We start from the raw sequence: 17,320 nt of genomic DNA on the forward strand, positions 1-17,320 counted from the left end.
TGACCCAAATTTGAAATTCCAATGGCTGCCTGCCCCCTGTGGTCTTGTGATTGCATTTGGTCACTCGACAACTGGCCTGCATTTCCTGCCGTTTGCAGCATCCTGCCAGCCACGTGACTGCAAATTATTTTTTTTTGCCAAAAACTGGCATTTTCTTTTGATTTCCAGCAAAAAACAGTCATTGTAGACAATTGATTCACTTAGCGGTTGCTGCAAAAGTTGTAAAATTGGGTGTAAAAGTGGCAACCCACTTAACAACTGGCATGACTAACACCTATAATTCCATACTCAATCATAGTTATAAGTCGAGAACTACCTGTAAGCTAATGCTTGAAGGTATTCCATTTCTTTAAAAAATACCTATGGCCTCCCCGCTATTCTAAGGATTGTCTGATGAGTTGCAGGCCATAATATAGGTAAGATAAAACAACATGCAATAAAATGTATAATAATTCACACATTAAAACAACAGTGACCATAACATAAGGATGGACAATCACCAAACATTATGATGAGGCTCTGATTTTTAACATCCAAATGCATGAGTAAGAAGTTAGATCTTCCCCAGTACCAAAAAAGACAGTAGTATTCAAATGGTATTATGCATTGTGGTCTACCATAATGCACCTTTCTTAATTCTAGGGTGCTGCGGAGAGCTCATCCCCCACAGAATTTTATTTATCAGTAAATGTATATTGGGAGAGATGCTTCTTCAGCGATCAAGAAACAATTTGAATGGGACCTAGATATTGTGTGTGAAAGACAGTAACAATTTAACAACGCTCAGTAAATTAAATCTTCAACTTTGGCACAACAGTTAGGTCAAGGACTTTGAATTCAGTTATGGTTGTAGTCCTCTTTTTTCTTTTAGAAGGAGAACCAAAATCCATCATTGCAGCCCATGCTATAAATAACATAAAGTCCCAAAGTCAGGTCTTGATATCCTTAATGGAAGGAATCTTGGGGAGGACTGAGAAGAAATGTTAGGAAAAGCTTGAAATGTGCCAGTAATGTTAGAAAAACCATTGCCTGTTTTGTAATAACATAGATAAAATAAAGTAGAAGGTTTTCTCTCCTGATTCAGCAGCTCTTTTGTATCCTTAAAAGGTAACTTTGGAGTAACAGAAACGCGATGCTGCTGCTTTGAATATACACAGTTGGATAAGTTTACATGAAATCATGCTATAATTTTAGCTATACAAATGCCTATCTATCTCGGTGCTTCTAGTTGTTCATTATTACTAATTGCTGTAACTTAAATAACTTCTAATAATAAATTGTTTATTTGAAGCTGAGACACAAAAAATAAAGTTTGGACTTATATATTAAAATACCATTATCTAGCCTCTGGAGTACCTTATAATTAAAATAATAATAATGTCTTTAATTGATCCATTAATTGATAAAAATTGAGACTTAATCCGGTTAATTTAGCGCTAACTGGATTATATATAATTGATAGATTTAGCAGTGTTCTAAATCTATTTATGTGAGAAGTTAAAAAGTACTAATAAGGTTAGGGAAAGCATTGCAGAGCAGGACTTTTTCAGGTTTTTACAGTGCTTTTATCTTCAGTTGTTATAGGTGTCCTTTTTTGTCTGTGTAACTGGGTACCGGTCGTCTTCAATTTACAACAGTTTGTTGAGTGACCATTCAAAATTACAATGGTACTGAAAAAAGTAACCTGTGACCATTTTTCACACTTACAACTGCTGCAGCGCCCCCATGGTTGCATGATTTACATTCAGATTCCTGACAACTGGTTCATATTTATGACGGTTGCAGTGTTCCGGGGGTCATGTGGTCATATTTTGCAACCTTCTAACAAGCAAAGTCAATGGAAAAGCCAGATTTACTTAACAACCGTGTTACTAATTTAACAACTGTAGTGATTTACTTAATAACTGTGGCAAGAAAAGTCGTAAAAACTCGCTTAACAAATTTCTCACTTAGCAACATACATTCTGGGCTCACTTGTGGTCATAAGTTGAGGACTACCTATACCTTGTGTGTGTATGTAACGTGTGTGTGTGTGTGTTTCTGCATATATAATTTGGAGGACAACTTTACATAATTTCTCTAACATTCTCTTAGGTTAAATTAGAAAGTTTAAAAAATTAAAATACTGCAGAATTCTCATCATACTTTGATTTATTTGTCTGTTTATTTTTGATATGAAATTCTAGTATGCAAGGTGCAGACTACTTCTAGCAAGAAAGACACTGTCAGGATGGTATCTTTGGGATCTAGTTCATTGGAGTTTTCTAATAGAAAAACCAATCTTCTCTTCATTTTCAATTGTTTTGTCTTGGAACCATTTTATCTTTTGTCTGGGAAAGTACATTAGATCACTAAAATAATCTGACTGCTAGCTCAATAAGATGGCCAATAACCCTGAAGTCAAAATTGCCTCAGACCCGTTTCATAATATTTATTTTTCCATAGACTATTGGATTCTCCCTGCGGGTAAGGAAGAGAATATTTAATGACATTCTGCAAAGAACGTGTCTTCATTTTTGTCTTCTGTGATACCTTGATGTTATAGTACAGCGTATTAGTAGCAAGTTATATTCAAATTTAAACCTAAATTCCCAATGTGTTTATATTATTCCGCTGCCTGCATTTAATTCCATTTCAAGGATTTCATTAATCTTGTGTAGTGAAAAATATTTTCAACACAAATGGAATAAAGATCAGTGTACCAAAAAAATAAACAAATCACCCAATAAATTGTAGTTTAGAAAGTATAATTTATTTTGTTGTAACACTCAACTCTCTCTTCAGTTATACAAACTGAAGCAGGAAAGGGAAAGATTGCTCCTTAGAATACAAATGAATCTCGCTATATAAGTTTTCTTGTGACCTTGTAAAGCAATCTATTAAAAAGTGTATTTTAAAAAGTTTTAAGGAAACATTGCATGTAATACTTTTTAAAGCAACTTAACAAATATTCAAACTTCCTTCTAGATTATCTTTTGTATATTGTTTGGGCAATATTATCATGTTTATGGATTAGAGGTATTGGGTAAAGACAAATATTACCAGCTAGTACCTCAGAGGTTTGGTTAGTAACTCTTATCTGCTAATTCATATAGTGAAGATGAAGGTTCTTTCTCTGAGCTTGTGGGTTGGTTCCCGAACGTTTTGTTACCAGGCTAGGTAACATCTTCAGCTGAATTTAGGGGATGTCAGTATCAGTGTTCTTCTGTTTATAAGGGCTTCAGGTGTGTGTGTGTGTGAAGTGAGAGTCTTGTGATGGGTCAGCTGTGAGTCATCAATGAGTCTTGTGATGGGTCTTGTGATAAGGAAATTACATCAAGTCAGGGTCTCACAACACAAAAATCATCGGCCATGCTATCACCCGCCACGCTCATGAGTTATTAAAGCTCAGCACTCCGCAAGCAATTCCATCAACAGACACATTGACCTACAACTAGCCTACAAACCCCTCAGAATCCAAATCAATTGCACAACCAACCAGAGACAGCACCAACCCTCAACGAACCCACACAACCCCCACACCAGCAGTTCACCTGCCAATGACCCTGATCCGATGTAATCTTATCACAAGACCCATCACAAGACTCACTGATGACTCACAGCTGACCCATCAGAAGACCCTCACTTGACACACCCACACCTGAAGCTCTTATAAACAACAACACTGACATTGACATCCCCTAAACTTTGCTGAAGATGTTACCTAGCCTAGTAATGAAATGTTCGGAAATCAACCCACAAGTTTGGAGAACAAACTTTCAACCTCATCCTACACACGAGCTACAGATATTTGCCACTATTACAAATTCATATAGTAGTCACCTACACCACTACTTCAACAACATTAATAGGACTGTGCTGTCTACTTTCCTGATTTGATTTTCTTGATTTTTTGTAAGAAATTTAAAATGACATGGTTATATCTCAAGGATGGTATCTTTCAAGATTTATTTCTTCAATTGACAGAGAGAGCACAAACAATTGACCCCTTCATAATCTACAATGTAGCTTTCTTCATATGTAGATATACAATTCTAAAAAGGAGCAATTACAGCAACATTTTAATCAGTTAAGTTAAGGAATTGGATCTGTAATATAACACTATATAACTGATCTTAGAAAGGGATTTTTTTGTGTATGGGGGGGGGAAGGTGCTTTCAAATTCATCTTTATTTTGAGATATCCCAAATCTGGATATGGGAAAGCTGATACATTTGACATTTAAAATGGTGATTTAGTTATATTTAGGATGCTAGTAATATGTTTGGATGAGATCTTTGGTTACAATTGTAAAATGATTATGTCATAACACTTAATTACAAAAATATGATCTACAAAGGAAAAAGTAGCAGGTTAGCCTATCATTCATGTGCTACATGATCATACATTATACTGTAATGCATTTTATAGAAAGAATTGCACTTTTTATAGAATTAATGGTTGTTATATATAGATGTTAGTTTATGCAATTATATTTTTTTGCCCTTTTTATGAGTGATTTCTAATTCCAATTATATTTGTTGCTCTTTTTTCTCTTTTAGATACTTGCTTTGCAAGCTGAACTAAATTTCCACAGAAATTTATATAATCTTCAGGTTAAATATATTGAAGCTGTATTTGATGGGATAAAGCAAGCATACCACACATTTCAAGATAATGTTGCTATGGTTCTTTGTTCTCCACTGCAAGGTAAATGAATATAGGTCTGGAAATAACAGTATCAATCACATCCAGTACTTGGTACTAATGTATACTAAAGATGCATTTAAACATCAATCACCTGAGAACAGTTCAAATTTAATAACATATATGTCCACTCTATATGATATTTTTGAGCAAAATCTCTAGGAAATTACCACTTTCCATCTCTTCATGCAGATGTTTTTTCTTCTTACACAAAACTTAAAACTGGAGCCTCAGAAAATGCTTTGAGAGACTTTCTTACTGCTTTTAAAAACAATGCTGAACAAATCCAATATGCTATTGAAACTTTGACTCCATCAGCAAGTCAGCAGCGGGAAGGTGAGAACTTGTAAACGTATGATGGCATTTTGTCTTGGTTTCTTGTACCGAAAAATGATTAGTAAGAAAGCAGGCTATAAACATCCTACATCACTGTTCTTGATCAAATATCAAATTGTTACACTAATTTACACTTATGTTCATTGCAGGATTTTCCACATGGGGTTGACTTGAATGGGATTCACAGAACTAAGAGTGGGGGGGGGGATACCCCATCCCTTCATAAGGGAATAAAGGGGGAAAAGCCACTTCTTCCCACTGGACTAAAAAATATCCATCTTCTCAAGTGCTCAATACTTTAATTAATGGGGAAAAAACCTGAAGGAAACAAAATTCACTCAAGATCTTTGCATCAGACTTAGTGTCATAATTAATTGCACAATTGCAAGGATAGTCAAGAGATGCAATGTAAGATTTAGCATTAGTCTATCTTTAGTAAGGTTGACCATATAGAGTATTCCTTAATGTAAATTTGACCCCTACCTAATAATTACTTGATACATGGCCAATGTTTTCTAATATTTGATTCATAAGCATGTTTTCATTTTGGAGAATGAATCATACGCATGTGTTAAGTGGAATTTATTTCCTCATATAAATAATATAATGGAAATAGCATGTATATGATTAAAGATGAAGTCTATAATACTGTATATCGGCAAGATAGCTGCCTTTGAACAAATAACATTTGACCATACCCTCTTGTAGGAATTAGTCACAACTGCCCAAGTGAAAGAGTGGTTCAGTCTGAGACCTAGACACATATAACACTAAGCATTGTGTTATAGCACTAAGCACTAACCCACCAGTGGTGGGTTGCTCCTGGTTTAGTCTGGTTCTATAGAACCGGTAGTAAAACCGGTGAGAGGCTCTGCCCACCTGGCATGATGTCATCATGGGTGATATGTGCATGCGCAGAAGTACAAGTGCGTGCTCCTGTTGCGAACTGGTAGTAAAGGTAAGTGGAACCCCCACCACTGGTCTAAACCATATTTAGATGAATCATGATGATACCACCTGCTTAACTCAAGTATCCTTTTGACTTGAGGTGATATAGTCAAGATAATGCAGCAGAGAAGTTGAAACCAAGAACTAATGTAATTAACTGTCTCATTTAAAAGTCCTTTAAGTTTAAGGCTTTTAACTTTTGTAGGTAAAAGTTTTGTTTAAGGCATAAACCTAATAACCATGCAGGAATTGGGCCTATGGCAAACTCCCGAAGATTGTATGTATAATCTGTTACAAATAGTCCCCAATTTAAAACCATTGGTTTAGTGATCGTTGAAATTACAATGGCACTGAAAAAAATGAGCGTTTTTTCACACAACCATTGCAGTATTCCCATGATCATGTGATCATAATTCATTTGCTTGGCAACTCATGTATTTATGATGGTTGCAGTGTCCTGAGGTCATGTGATTAACTTTGGTGACTATCTGACATGCAAAGTCAGATTACAACCGTGTTACTAATTTAACAATTGCAGTGATTCACTTAAACAACTGCGGCAAGAAAATTCATAAAATGGGGCAAAACTCACTTAACAACAGTCTTGGTTAACAACAGAAATTTTGGGCTCAATTGCGTTCATAAGTCAAGGACTATCTGTATAAGCCATATTTAGTATATTAACCCATTGATGGCTCTAATAACATCTCTAAGCAATTGCAGAATATGTTTCTGGTTTTATTTGATAATGAAGGATAACTATGATACATTTATTTGCTTTAACAATATAAGAGAATTATGTGGCAGTGCAGTATCTGGTTTTTCTACATTGAGTGTAAACCAATAAACTGGAAAAATAGTTATTACTAAACCTATTTAAAACTATGTATGTATTCAAGCATCCTGAGAGCAATTGCTGATTCAAACAATGATGTAACCCTCTGCCTTTTTTAAAGGTGATGAAGCCCTGTCAAAATTTGGAAAAGAGTTCTTTCTATCTTTAGAACAGTCACTCAAAGCCTGTGGAGAACAACGGGATAAAGCAGCCAACGAAATGGGAATCTTACAGATGGAACTGGATCAGGCTTTAGAAAAGCTTCGGAATTTAAGGGAACAAAAGATGAAAAAATCAGGGACCTTTCAGCATTTCCCTAATTATGAAGAAATTTCAACCACAAGTAGCTTGAATGTAGTTTCCCAAAAGTGTGAACCTCATTTCCCATCTAATTTTCCTCCAACCAGACTTAACCCTTTGCTAAAACAAGCTTCTGTTGCAGAGAAAGAACCTACCAATTTGCTCCCCAAGCAGAGACTGGGCAATTCTGATGATACAGTTATTCAGCAGAAGGGAAAGATCCTTCATAGGAGCAAGAGCATGAAGGCCACTGAAAGGGCAGCATGGCAAGATTAGTTCGTTTTGCATTTGTTACGGTTTGTATAGGGAAACCCTGCAGTACAAAAATGATTGAGTGGGAGTCAGTGTTGCTTTTCCAGCATCTTCTCAGTGCCACTTCAATGGTTATGTAAAACTGTTTGGGAAATGGGAAACATCTGATATGTTAAACCAATTCTCACATTAACGTCAAAAGGCATAAGCAGTGTGCCCAAACATCACATATCTCTGAAGATATGTAAAAGCATTAAGTCTGTGAAATCTGATTGACCCAGACAGCTTCCTTGAAACTTGCCAGAGCCAAGGTTACTTTCCATACATATTTATGGAATATAATAATATATAATGTGTGTGTATGAATATGAGAGAGATACACACATACACATAAACATACGTGCACACATCCATTCATCCACTCACATTCAGATACACTTTTCATATATAAATTTCCATCTCCCAATTTTTTAAGAACTTTCAGAAGTGTATTTTAAGTAACAGCCACTGAATTACTCAGTATTAATATTTGTTATGTATAATGTATGTATATGTAGGAAGATACAAACCACATGGTCACTTGGAAGGGAAATAAATACCCACAATAAAAAGCTTTTTGCTGTTCAGTCTAAAAGTCCTGTCCCACGCTTCATTCTTTTACTCACATTCTTATTAAATGAAGTAGATGGAAGATTTTGTTAAGTGACATTCAGACTACATTCAGAGTAGTCTGGCCATTTTGTTTTTTGGTGTCAGTAGAACTGTTTTATAGAAAGATGAACTTAACTGCTTTCTTGAATGCTGAACCAAGTTCATAGGAGATAGCTATAGACAACAAATAAGTGCTATAGATCAGTGGTGGGCAACTGTGGCCTTTTTACAACCTGTGGACTTCAACTCCCAGAATTCCTGAGACAGCCAAGCTGGTTCAGGAATTCTGGGAGTTGAAGTCCACAGGTTGTAAAAGGGCCACAGTTGCCCACCCCTGCTATAGATAATAATATTTTCAACCAGATCCATTGCTGTCCTGTAGAAAGCATGTTCCTTTACTATTGTTTTTATGAAATTAAATTTTTGCATTGTAATATTTATAAATCCAAACACATTTCTTCATATGGTTCTAGTGTGTCAGAGGAATGTAGTCACTCAATTTGGCATATTCTCTCTGAAATCATGCTTGAGAGCTAGATTAATCAAGTTGCTTGAAGTGACGTTCAAATAAAATCTTCAAAATATTTTACCAATTTTAACATCATCATCATCATCATCATCATCATCATCATTATTATTATTATTATTATTATTATTATTATTATTATTATTTTAATTTGATTTATATGCCGCCCTTCTCCGAAGACTCAGGGCGGCTTACAATGTGCTCAGCAATAGCTTTCATCCTTTTGTATATTTATACAAAGTCAGCTTATTGCCCCCACAACTGGGTCCTCAATTTACCTACCTTAGAAAGGATGGAAGGCTGAGTCAACCTTGAGCCTTGGCGAGATTCGAACCCTGCAGTAATTGCAGGCAGCTGGTCATAATAACCAGCTTAATAACAGGGTGCCTTAAACCCCTGTACTACCAAGGCTCTTGGTAGTATCTTATTAGTTATAATGTTATAACTTTGAAAGATCAGGGATAACTATCAGAAATTATTTTGTGATTTTATTTTGGTAGTGATTTTGATAAATGAATAGTAGTGATTTTGTAGTAGTTTTGTAATGATAAATAAATGAAGATATTTCTTCATTTATTGTACACCAACCTGAGCTAATATGATTGGAGATTTGCACATAGCTTGCACATAAATAAAATGTATTAAATGGATTTATTTTTTATTTAAACATTTTTTATTTAAACATTTCTTTGTCAATGACCTAGAGTACAATATTTCTTATAGATTTACTTTATTTTCCACCAAATTCTATAGAATAGTAGAAGATACTAATATAGCTATAGTATATATATTTGTGTCAATCTGTTTGTGTTTCTTTTACTGTTTATTTTGTAGTTCTTCTCAGGTAAAAGTAGTATAAAAATCATTTCAAAATTGTGAATTTATTTTTGAAACCATAATTTGTTCTAATATTTCTTTAAAACTTCTTTAAGAATAGCTTAAACTTTATACAACAGCATAATCTAATAAACTTGGCTGGTCTAAAAATTAACCTCAAATGTAAAAACAAGCTTACTGTAAAACATAAAACTGCTTTATAAAAGCAGCAATAAACACAGACAAGTTGTCAGAAAAAATGGGAGGAGGGTGGACTTTTGGGCAGGATAATAGGCATACGAAATGTGAGTAACTGATAAAAATACAGGTGATTTTTGACTTACAACCATTTGTTAACATCCATTGGAGGTTGGTCTGAAAAATGTGACTTACAACCTGTCCTCCCACTTATTACTGCCCACCATCCCATGCTCATGTGATCTTATGACAGTTAGTCATTCTACAATTACATGGTTGCTATTTGCAACTTTCCCAGCCAACTTTTGACAAGTTCAGTCAATGCAGAAGCTGACAAGAAGGCTGAAAGTAGCAGCCATGTGATATCTTGCTTAACACTGCAGTGGTTAATGACACTTAAGACCATACCACTTAATGATTGATTTTCTGGTCCCTGTTGTGGTCAAAAGTCAAGGACTATCCATACTACATTTCATATGATACAGAATTTCATTATATTGATAAGGGAAATGTAGCCCAAGTACCCTCTTCTAATCTATAGGGCTGAATTGAAATTCTCAATAGTATTTTTGGATTGAAAATGTGAATTTAAATTTTCCATAATACAGGTGGGTTCAGCTGGTCTGATAAATTAAAATGGCTTGGCAACAGAGCTGCCTTTAACAGAGTCATAGAGTTAAATGGGACCTTAGTGATGACCTAGTCCAACTTCCTGCTCAATTCAGAACCCATGATAATATTTTTGACAATAACAATCCAGACTGTTTGAAGACCTCCAGTCAAGCAGACCTTAACACTTCATGAGATAGCCTGTTTTATTAACTTTCAGTTCATAGACTCGGGAAGTTCCACCTGATGTCTAGCCTGGATCTCCTTCCTTGTAATTTTAGTCCAATGTTTCTGCTCCTACCATGTGGAGCACACAAGAAACAAAAGTTTACGGGTTCTTCTATAACAGTCCTTCAGATTGTTGAATCTTGCATTTAATATCTCCCTTCAACTGTCTCTTTTTCACCCCAAATATACTCAGATCTTTTACTATTCCTCCCATGGTTTGGTTTCTATGCCCTTTGAAGAATAATTTTGACAGCCAATCATATTGAGGATACTATTAATATAACAGAAGTAGAAAGTGTAGATTGATTTATTGGTTTTGAACCTTTGGATGAGTTGCTGCAAAACAGGTTGCATTTTAATTTGCAAACTACAGCCTGGACATTCAAGAGTCTCTATCTCTATTTAGAGTTTTCATCTAATTTCCAGGTAATCATATACATCTAGCAGTCCACCATGTGGCTAAGGCCACTCTCCAGGTTATGTACAAGACTAAATCCGGTCTCCAGTTAGATACATTTATTAAAGAATTAAAAGAATAAAATGAAACAAATATAATTGCTAAGTATGTCTGAAGACACTTATAGACCATCCCAGGATATCATAGCATGATCAGGCTTTCATTTTTGACCTGAGGCTTGAGGGCAAAATTACATTTCATTAACTGGTAGATTTTTAGGAAAGTGAACAGATTCCAGAAAGAACACGATTTGTTCCAGAATCATTCAGTACTGACTTTGTTCAAAGCTGAGCCAAAGGTAGAATATGTTTCTAATAGTTTGTATTTGGGAAAATCCTTCATGGGAGAAACAGTCTGACAAGTAGGAGGGAGAAAACAGACCAATTTGGACACGGCTCCCATGTTCAATACTATCAAAACCATTGAATAGTCTGTCCATTGTACTGTCAACCTGTGTAGATTTCATTCTGAGCACAACTGTAAATAATCAGTTGTTCTACAAGACTACCTGGAGCTGGCAAGAGTTAATGTAAAATAGAGGAGAATAATTCTTTCTAGGGATAAACTAAGACAAAATCCCTAGCTACCCATGAAGAGAAAATCAGTAATTTGGTTTGTCAAGACAGCAATATTATAAATGAAATTCCTATCACAATATGGCTAGTATAGATAATCTAGATACTTTAGCTAGAAAATGCAAATGCAAAATGTTCTATTTCCTATTTTGGGGAAACTTGATCTTCCAAAGGGTTTTGCTTGAAAACTACCAGCTGAACAGATTGCCTGTTCCTTTTTAATATGATTCTTGGCCTTGCTACTACACAGAGCTACAATTGTAATTCATTTGGTTTTTATATTACTATTACAAAGATTGTTTTTTTTCTTCTTGGCTTACTAAGACGAGAACTGAGACCTACTGCCAGCAGTCCTTACTTCATGCTTTAAAAGTCTTTATAATCCTGCTGGCTTTCTGTGAATAATACATAAGCCTCATCTATTCTGAGTTTTCAGGACCTCAGCCACCTACTATTTCCTCTGCTCTGCATTTTAATTGGATTGTACTTGTGTCCCCCCCCCCAAATCTTTAGATTACCATATGATAGATATTTATTTGGAAATTATTGACTTTAACTAGTACAAATTAAAACCACAGCCTGTATAATTTTATTAGATATTTTAATCAGGAAACTCTTTTTTTTAAAAAAGAAAAGGGTTGATGCTACTTCCTCTGTCAACACAGTCATTTCAATAAAAGATTACAAATCATTAGGATTTAATTAATTTGTATATTGGAAACATGTGTCTGGATACCAACATAATTTATAGCAATGTTAACATAATTAATTTTCAAAGGATTCAAACTGTTTTCTTTGAAAATCATCCACAGCATCCATTTTTAATAATAAAAACTGCTTTGCTTTTGAATTTGTTTCCTTTGAACTTACTCCAGAAAAATGATATTCAGTCCCAGTCATTCTAATTGTATGATACAGGTTTATGGAAATTTAGTACAATTAATTACATGTTAATGCCATATTATGATAATAGCAAAAATCTGTTTTGTGAAGGTACACTGTATTTGTTAGACTGCATTTTGCATAGACAGACATGATTTTGCAAATCAGGTAGTTGTAATGCAGCTTTTATAAGCTATCTGCTTTTTTCAGATTCTTCTAAATTTATTTATAGGCCTTTGTAGCAGGCCTGTATGTGTGTCTATTTCCATTTTTGCAAAATATAATATAGCTATAATTTCAGCATATTTTATTATACTTAGCTGTTAGTAGTTGTACTGTGTCTATATTTTTAATTAGCACCCAAAGACTTGCCTGGATAAGCTAGTCTCTTCCAATTTGCTTATCTCAATTATTTTCCATTTTTGCTTTAAGTTAATATCTACTGGACACTTAATAATGCACTTGATTCTCAGTAATATGTAAGCTTTCCTGTGTCTGTGTGGTGCCATTGAGTCAAACTGGCAATTGCCTGGACAAAGTCCCTGAAATTTTCTTGGCAACATTTTACAGAAGTGGTTTGTCATTGCCTCCTTCCTAGCGCTGAGTGACTGGCCTGGCCTAAGGAAGGATTAGAACTCATGATCTCCTAGTCTCTAGTGTAGTCTGATTCCTTAACCATCAACTAACCTTTCTTTGTTGATGTTAGACTTACTATTTTATTCTAAAATATACAGACTTATTTTCCCCAAAGACATTTAAGCAAAGCGGGCGGGGGAGAGAGAGAAGAGTTGGTGGGCTTTAAAAAGTGACCATCCAAGGCAGTCCCTTGTGGGTGGACTCTCCACATGCACTGCAGAGGAGAAGGAAGAGGAATCTCTTATTGAAGAACTTAGAACAATTTAATACAGCTTTGTTGATTGCTTTTATTCTGGTGTCTCTTGTCCATTCTCCTGGTATCTGAACTTGTAGCTGCTACAGGTGGCCACACCAGTTATCTGTGAGGAACTGTATTTCCTGGCCTCTCTTATCTATTGAAGTGCTGCTTGGTCTATTTCTCTGACTTCCAGCAGACCCTTGAACAAAAAGCTGCTTTTTGACTTTGGTGCCTTCCAGCAGTAAGAACATGAAATGATGTTGCCTTATATATTACAACTTTCTCCTCTCTTTGGGAAATTATAAAAACCCTGCAGTGCTTCGGCCTGATCGAAACAGTAAAATATTAATTAATCAGTTAGAAGGCAGAGAGAGCCGAAAGGGCCTACATTCTTTCACCTCTTGTGAGAGTTTTCTTAGCTTTGGGGTCACATTTAGAATTTTGGGAATATGTTCTGGTCATTCCTGTAAAATGGCTAGCAGTGAGTTATGTGCTCATTTATAAAACAGATATGAGAGAAGCTGACACAAATAGTTAAACGGCATTGATTTACCAACATTCAGCCTGTTGACCCTAGCCTGAATTCCTGATTTTAGAAACTATTAGAAAGTACAATTTTGTTTAAACTTGAAAGATAAGAAAATGGGTATTGCTTGATGACATTGCAGCCTTCAATATGATACTGTTAGAAGAATTATCCTTCTGGGTTCAGTTCCAAGTGAGGAAAAAAGACACTGGAAACATGGAGACTGCTTGGAAAGATGGTTTAATGATGGACAGGATCACATGGTTTGAGTTCCTGAACAGAAAAGGGCTGAGATGCAGCGAGTCCCTGGGTTTTATGCCCTCTCTGGCTTTGAACTTCCTGGGCCCCCGAAAGAGTATCCTGATTGGTTGTAAAACTCCCAGGGGGTGGGGGTCTTAGCTAGCCTTGCTGGCTGATGTAATCTTCCTAGGTGCCATGTGGTGAGTTTCTGTTGCTAGATGGGTCCTATTGTGTTAGTTTCTGTTGCTAGATGGGTCCTATTGTGTTGCAGATGATGGTCCATTGACAAAGATGGGAGGGAATAGAGTTTCTGCCTCTGGCCCATTGACAAAGGGTGGGGGGGGGACAAAAAGGTGGGAGCTGCTTCATCTTTAAATGCTTCTCCATTTCTCATCCAGGGAAACATAATATTCTGCCTTTTTAATATTTCCTAAAATATTTCATTCTTCTGGGAAAGGGGTGGGTGCTAACTTCCTACAATACCTTCCAAACATTTTCAACTACAATGTTTATTATTCCGAGGCACAGTGACTATTGACTGTGGTAGTTGGGAAGGTGGGAACTGAAGTTAAAGAATGTTATTTTGGGAAAGGTGAATTCTGAATATTAAGCAGTATTTTCCCCCCTCCAATTCTGTGCCTTATATTTTTTTGTTGCTATTGAGGGAAGTTAACTCCATGCACAGAGTTTATGATAATGGAGTATATCATCTGTCGAGCCTAGCAACCTGCTCGACATCGCTAACGCGTGCTGAAAGCATCGAGGGACATATACATGGTGGTGGTGGCACTGGGTGAAGGCGGCTGTATGCGGGGTGTGGGGTGGTGGTATCGGGTGCGACGGGATTAGGGCTGTTCCGGAGGACACAGCGGCAGCACCTTCCAGAACACGCTGAAGACCAATTACGCCCCTAAAAGAGCGGCATGGTAACAAACAAGGGCGCGGTCTCCCCCCCTAAACAAGGGGCGTGGTAACAAACAAGGGCGCGGTCCTAATGAGTTAATGGAAAGATGGGCTATATAAACGCCCCATTCTTGGTGTAACGTAGCGCCGATTTCAGTCGTGTTTACGAATCACAGTGTGTAGCCGGATGCGGATGCCAATAAACCAGCATGCCAAAAGTGCTGAATAAGGCTGTAGCTGTGTTTTGATTGCGTCTCGCACGGCATTCCTGAGACCATCTTTTTCATGAACATTTGTGACCTCATTTAAAGTCCTCTCTGAGCTGAAGTCAGCTTCTGATGACTTTGGGCCCACATTAAATTAATTATTTTTTTCTAGATGGGGTTGTGGTTTGCTATTTTTTTTCAGATGTGTGACTTGATACAGAAAGCCTTAAGAGTGAGTGGGAAGCAAATCAGGCAAGGCATTCTATTTGGGGAAGGTTCATTTTGCTGATAATATTATTCTGAAAAACCTTACTGACCAATAGGCAGGATACAGCATGATGCTACATCATCGATCAATAATTCTCTTATTGGTTCCCTGTCTTATAGGTAGTCCTCTACTTATGACCAAAATTGAGCCCAAAATTGATGTTGCTAAGTGAGAAATTTGTTAAGTGAGTTTTGCCCCATTTTACAACTTTTCCTGCCACATTTGTTAAGTGAATCGCTGCATTTGTTAAATTAGTAACACAGTTGTTAAGTGAATCTGGTTTCTCCATTGACTTTGCTTGCCAGGAGATCGCAAAAGGGAATCAAATCACCCCGGGACCCTGCAATCGTCATAAATATGAGTCAGTTATCAAGCATCTGAATGTAAATCATATGACCATGGGGATGCTGCAAAGGTCATAAATGTGAAAAATGGTCATAAGTCACTTTTTTCAGTGCCGTTGTAACTTTGAACGGTCACTAAGAGAACTGTTGTAAGTCGAGGACTACCTGTATTTCATACATTGTTCCAGTTAACAAAAATCTATGTGTTGATTTAAAGGAGAGAAGGAGCCAAGGAACCAATTACCCCAGAGACTTGTCATTATTGCTTCCAAAGATTTTTCAATTCCCTTTTTTTCAATTCCCCGTATTTTCCCTACCGAATGTTTAGTTGCTTAAAATGCTAAGTTTTGCATGGTGCATCATCTTAACTTTGGGAAGATTTCATTATCTTTAAATAATTATCAACTGTGCTAGAAGCAGATGATACCAGACTTTTTGTTATGTCTGAATTTTATCATCATCTGTATGGGCAAAGTTAAAGGAAGCTTATAGAATAAAATTATAAATACGATTATATAGAGCCAAACTTTAGTCACAAATTAAAATTTCATTCCTGCAGTTATTCTTGTTTTGCCATTAACTTCTCTGAGGTAAGCTCAATTACAATTACAAAATATAAATTGGGTGCAAATATGCATGTACTTAGTTTCAGGCTGATGAAATTAAGCAAAGCTTTTAACACAGCCTCAAATTATTTGCTAATGTTTAGTAATATGTTTGACTATTTGACCTATTACTGAAATGATTTAAACTATTAAAATTATTCTTCCCAATATATTTTCAATTTTGACAGAAACATTCTCTTGGTTCTACACATTGTATAAATTATTTGTTTATTGCCAAATAATGCAACTATGCTATTATGGTATCGATTCCTCATTTATGCAGTACTGTCTCAGTAATGCTTAAAATACTGGCCTTGTACAGCACTAAGTTGAAGCAACCTTACTGCAGTTTCTAAATTTTCATCTGATATTCTCCTCTCTTTGTTAAAGAAACAAGTTTGTTTTAAACATTTCAGTTGATATTTTCTAGCTTGTCTTTTACGTTCTATATTATATCAGCTTTTGGGTCAATATCTTGCCCTTTTCATACATTGTTCCACATACTCATCCTGAAGTGATTCTACTAATATTTATGAATGTTTTGAACCATCATATTGACATTATCAGAACCATTGTTTTAACAAGGGCATGACATACTAATGAAGACACATTGCATGAAATCATTTGCGCATGAACCTTAATTGGGAACATGCATCATATGAAAATAACCCAAGCGATTGTCATAGTGTACATAATGTATCCTCTATCACAGTGTTTCTCAACCTTGGAAGTGTGAAGATGGGTGGACTTCAACTCCCAGAATCCCCCATCCAGCAGCGTTGGCGGGGGGATTCTGGGAGTTGAAGTCCACCCATCTTCAAGCTACCAAGGTTGAGAAGCACTGCTCTATCAGGTGAGTTGAGTTTATATTCTCCATGTGCCCAGTTTAGACTATTCTTTTTCCAATAAGTTTTCAAAACTCACTTCTAAGGTCCCTATCAACATCCCCAAATAACAATGATTTATAGTTGACCATGCACTTTTGCAGGAGCAGATACAATAATTTATGTTAGAATTTATGGAATTCTAGAATTTATATATAGAATTCTAGAGCA

At 36.0% G+C, this 17,320-nt stretch overlaps 1 protein-coding gene across 2 annotated transcripts in view; it reads left to right on the forward strand.

The window, feature by feature from the left end:
- The window catches only part of LOC117679090 (uncharacterized), a 43,090-nt gene extending 35,099 nt beyond the window's left edge, over window positions 1-7,991 (forward strand). For both annotated transcript variants that reach the window (XM_034440731.3, XM_034440733.3), the window contains exons 10-12: window positions 4,542-4,689; window positions 4,879-5,022; window positions 6,927-7,991. In XM_034440731.3, the coding sequence (XP_034296622.2) occupies window positions 4,542-4,689; window positions 4,879-5,022; window positions 6,927-7,381 (747 nt within the window). In that variant the 3' untranslated portion in view covers window positions 7,382-7,991. The remainder of the gene's footprint in view (window positions 1-4,541; window positions 4,690-4,878; window positions 5,023-6,926) is intronic.
- Window positions 7,992-17,320: the final 9,329 nt, after the last annotated feature.

The sequence above is a fragment of the Pantherophis guttatus genome, chromosome 2 (genome assembly GCF_059756535.1).
Source record: "Pantherophis guttatus breed Tessera chromosome 2, ASM5975653v1, whole genome shotgun sequence".
NCBI lineage: Eukaryota > Metazoa > Chordata > Lepidosauria > Squamata > Colubridae > Pantherophis > Pantherophis guttatus.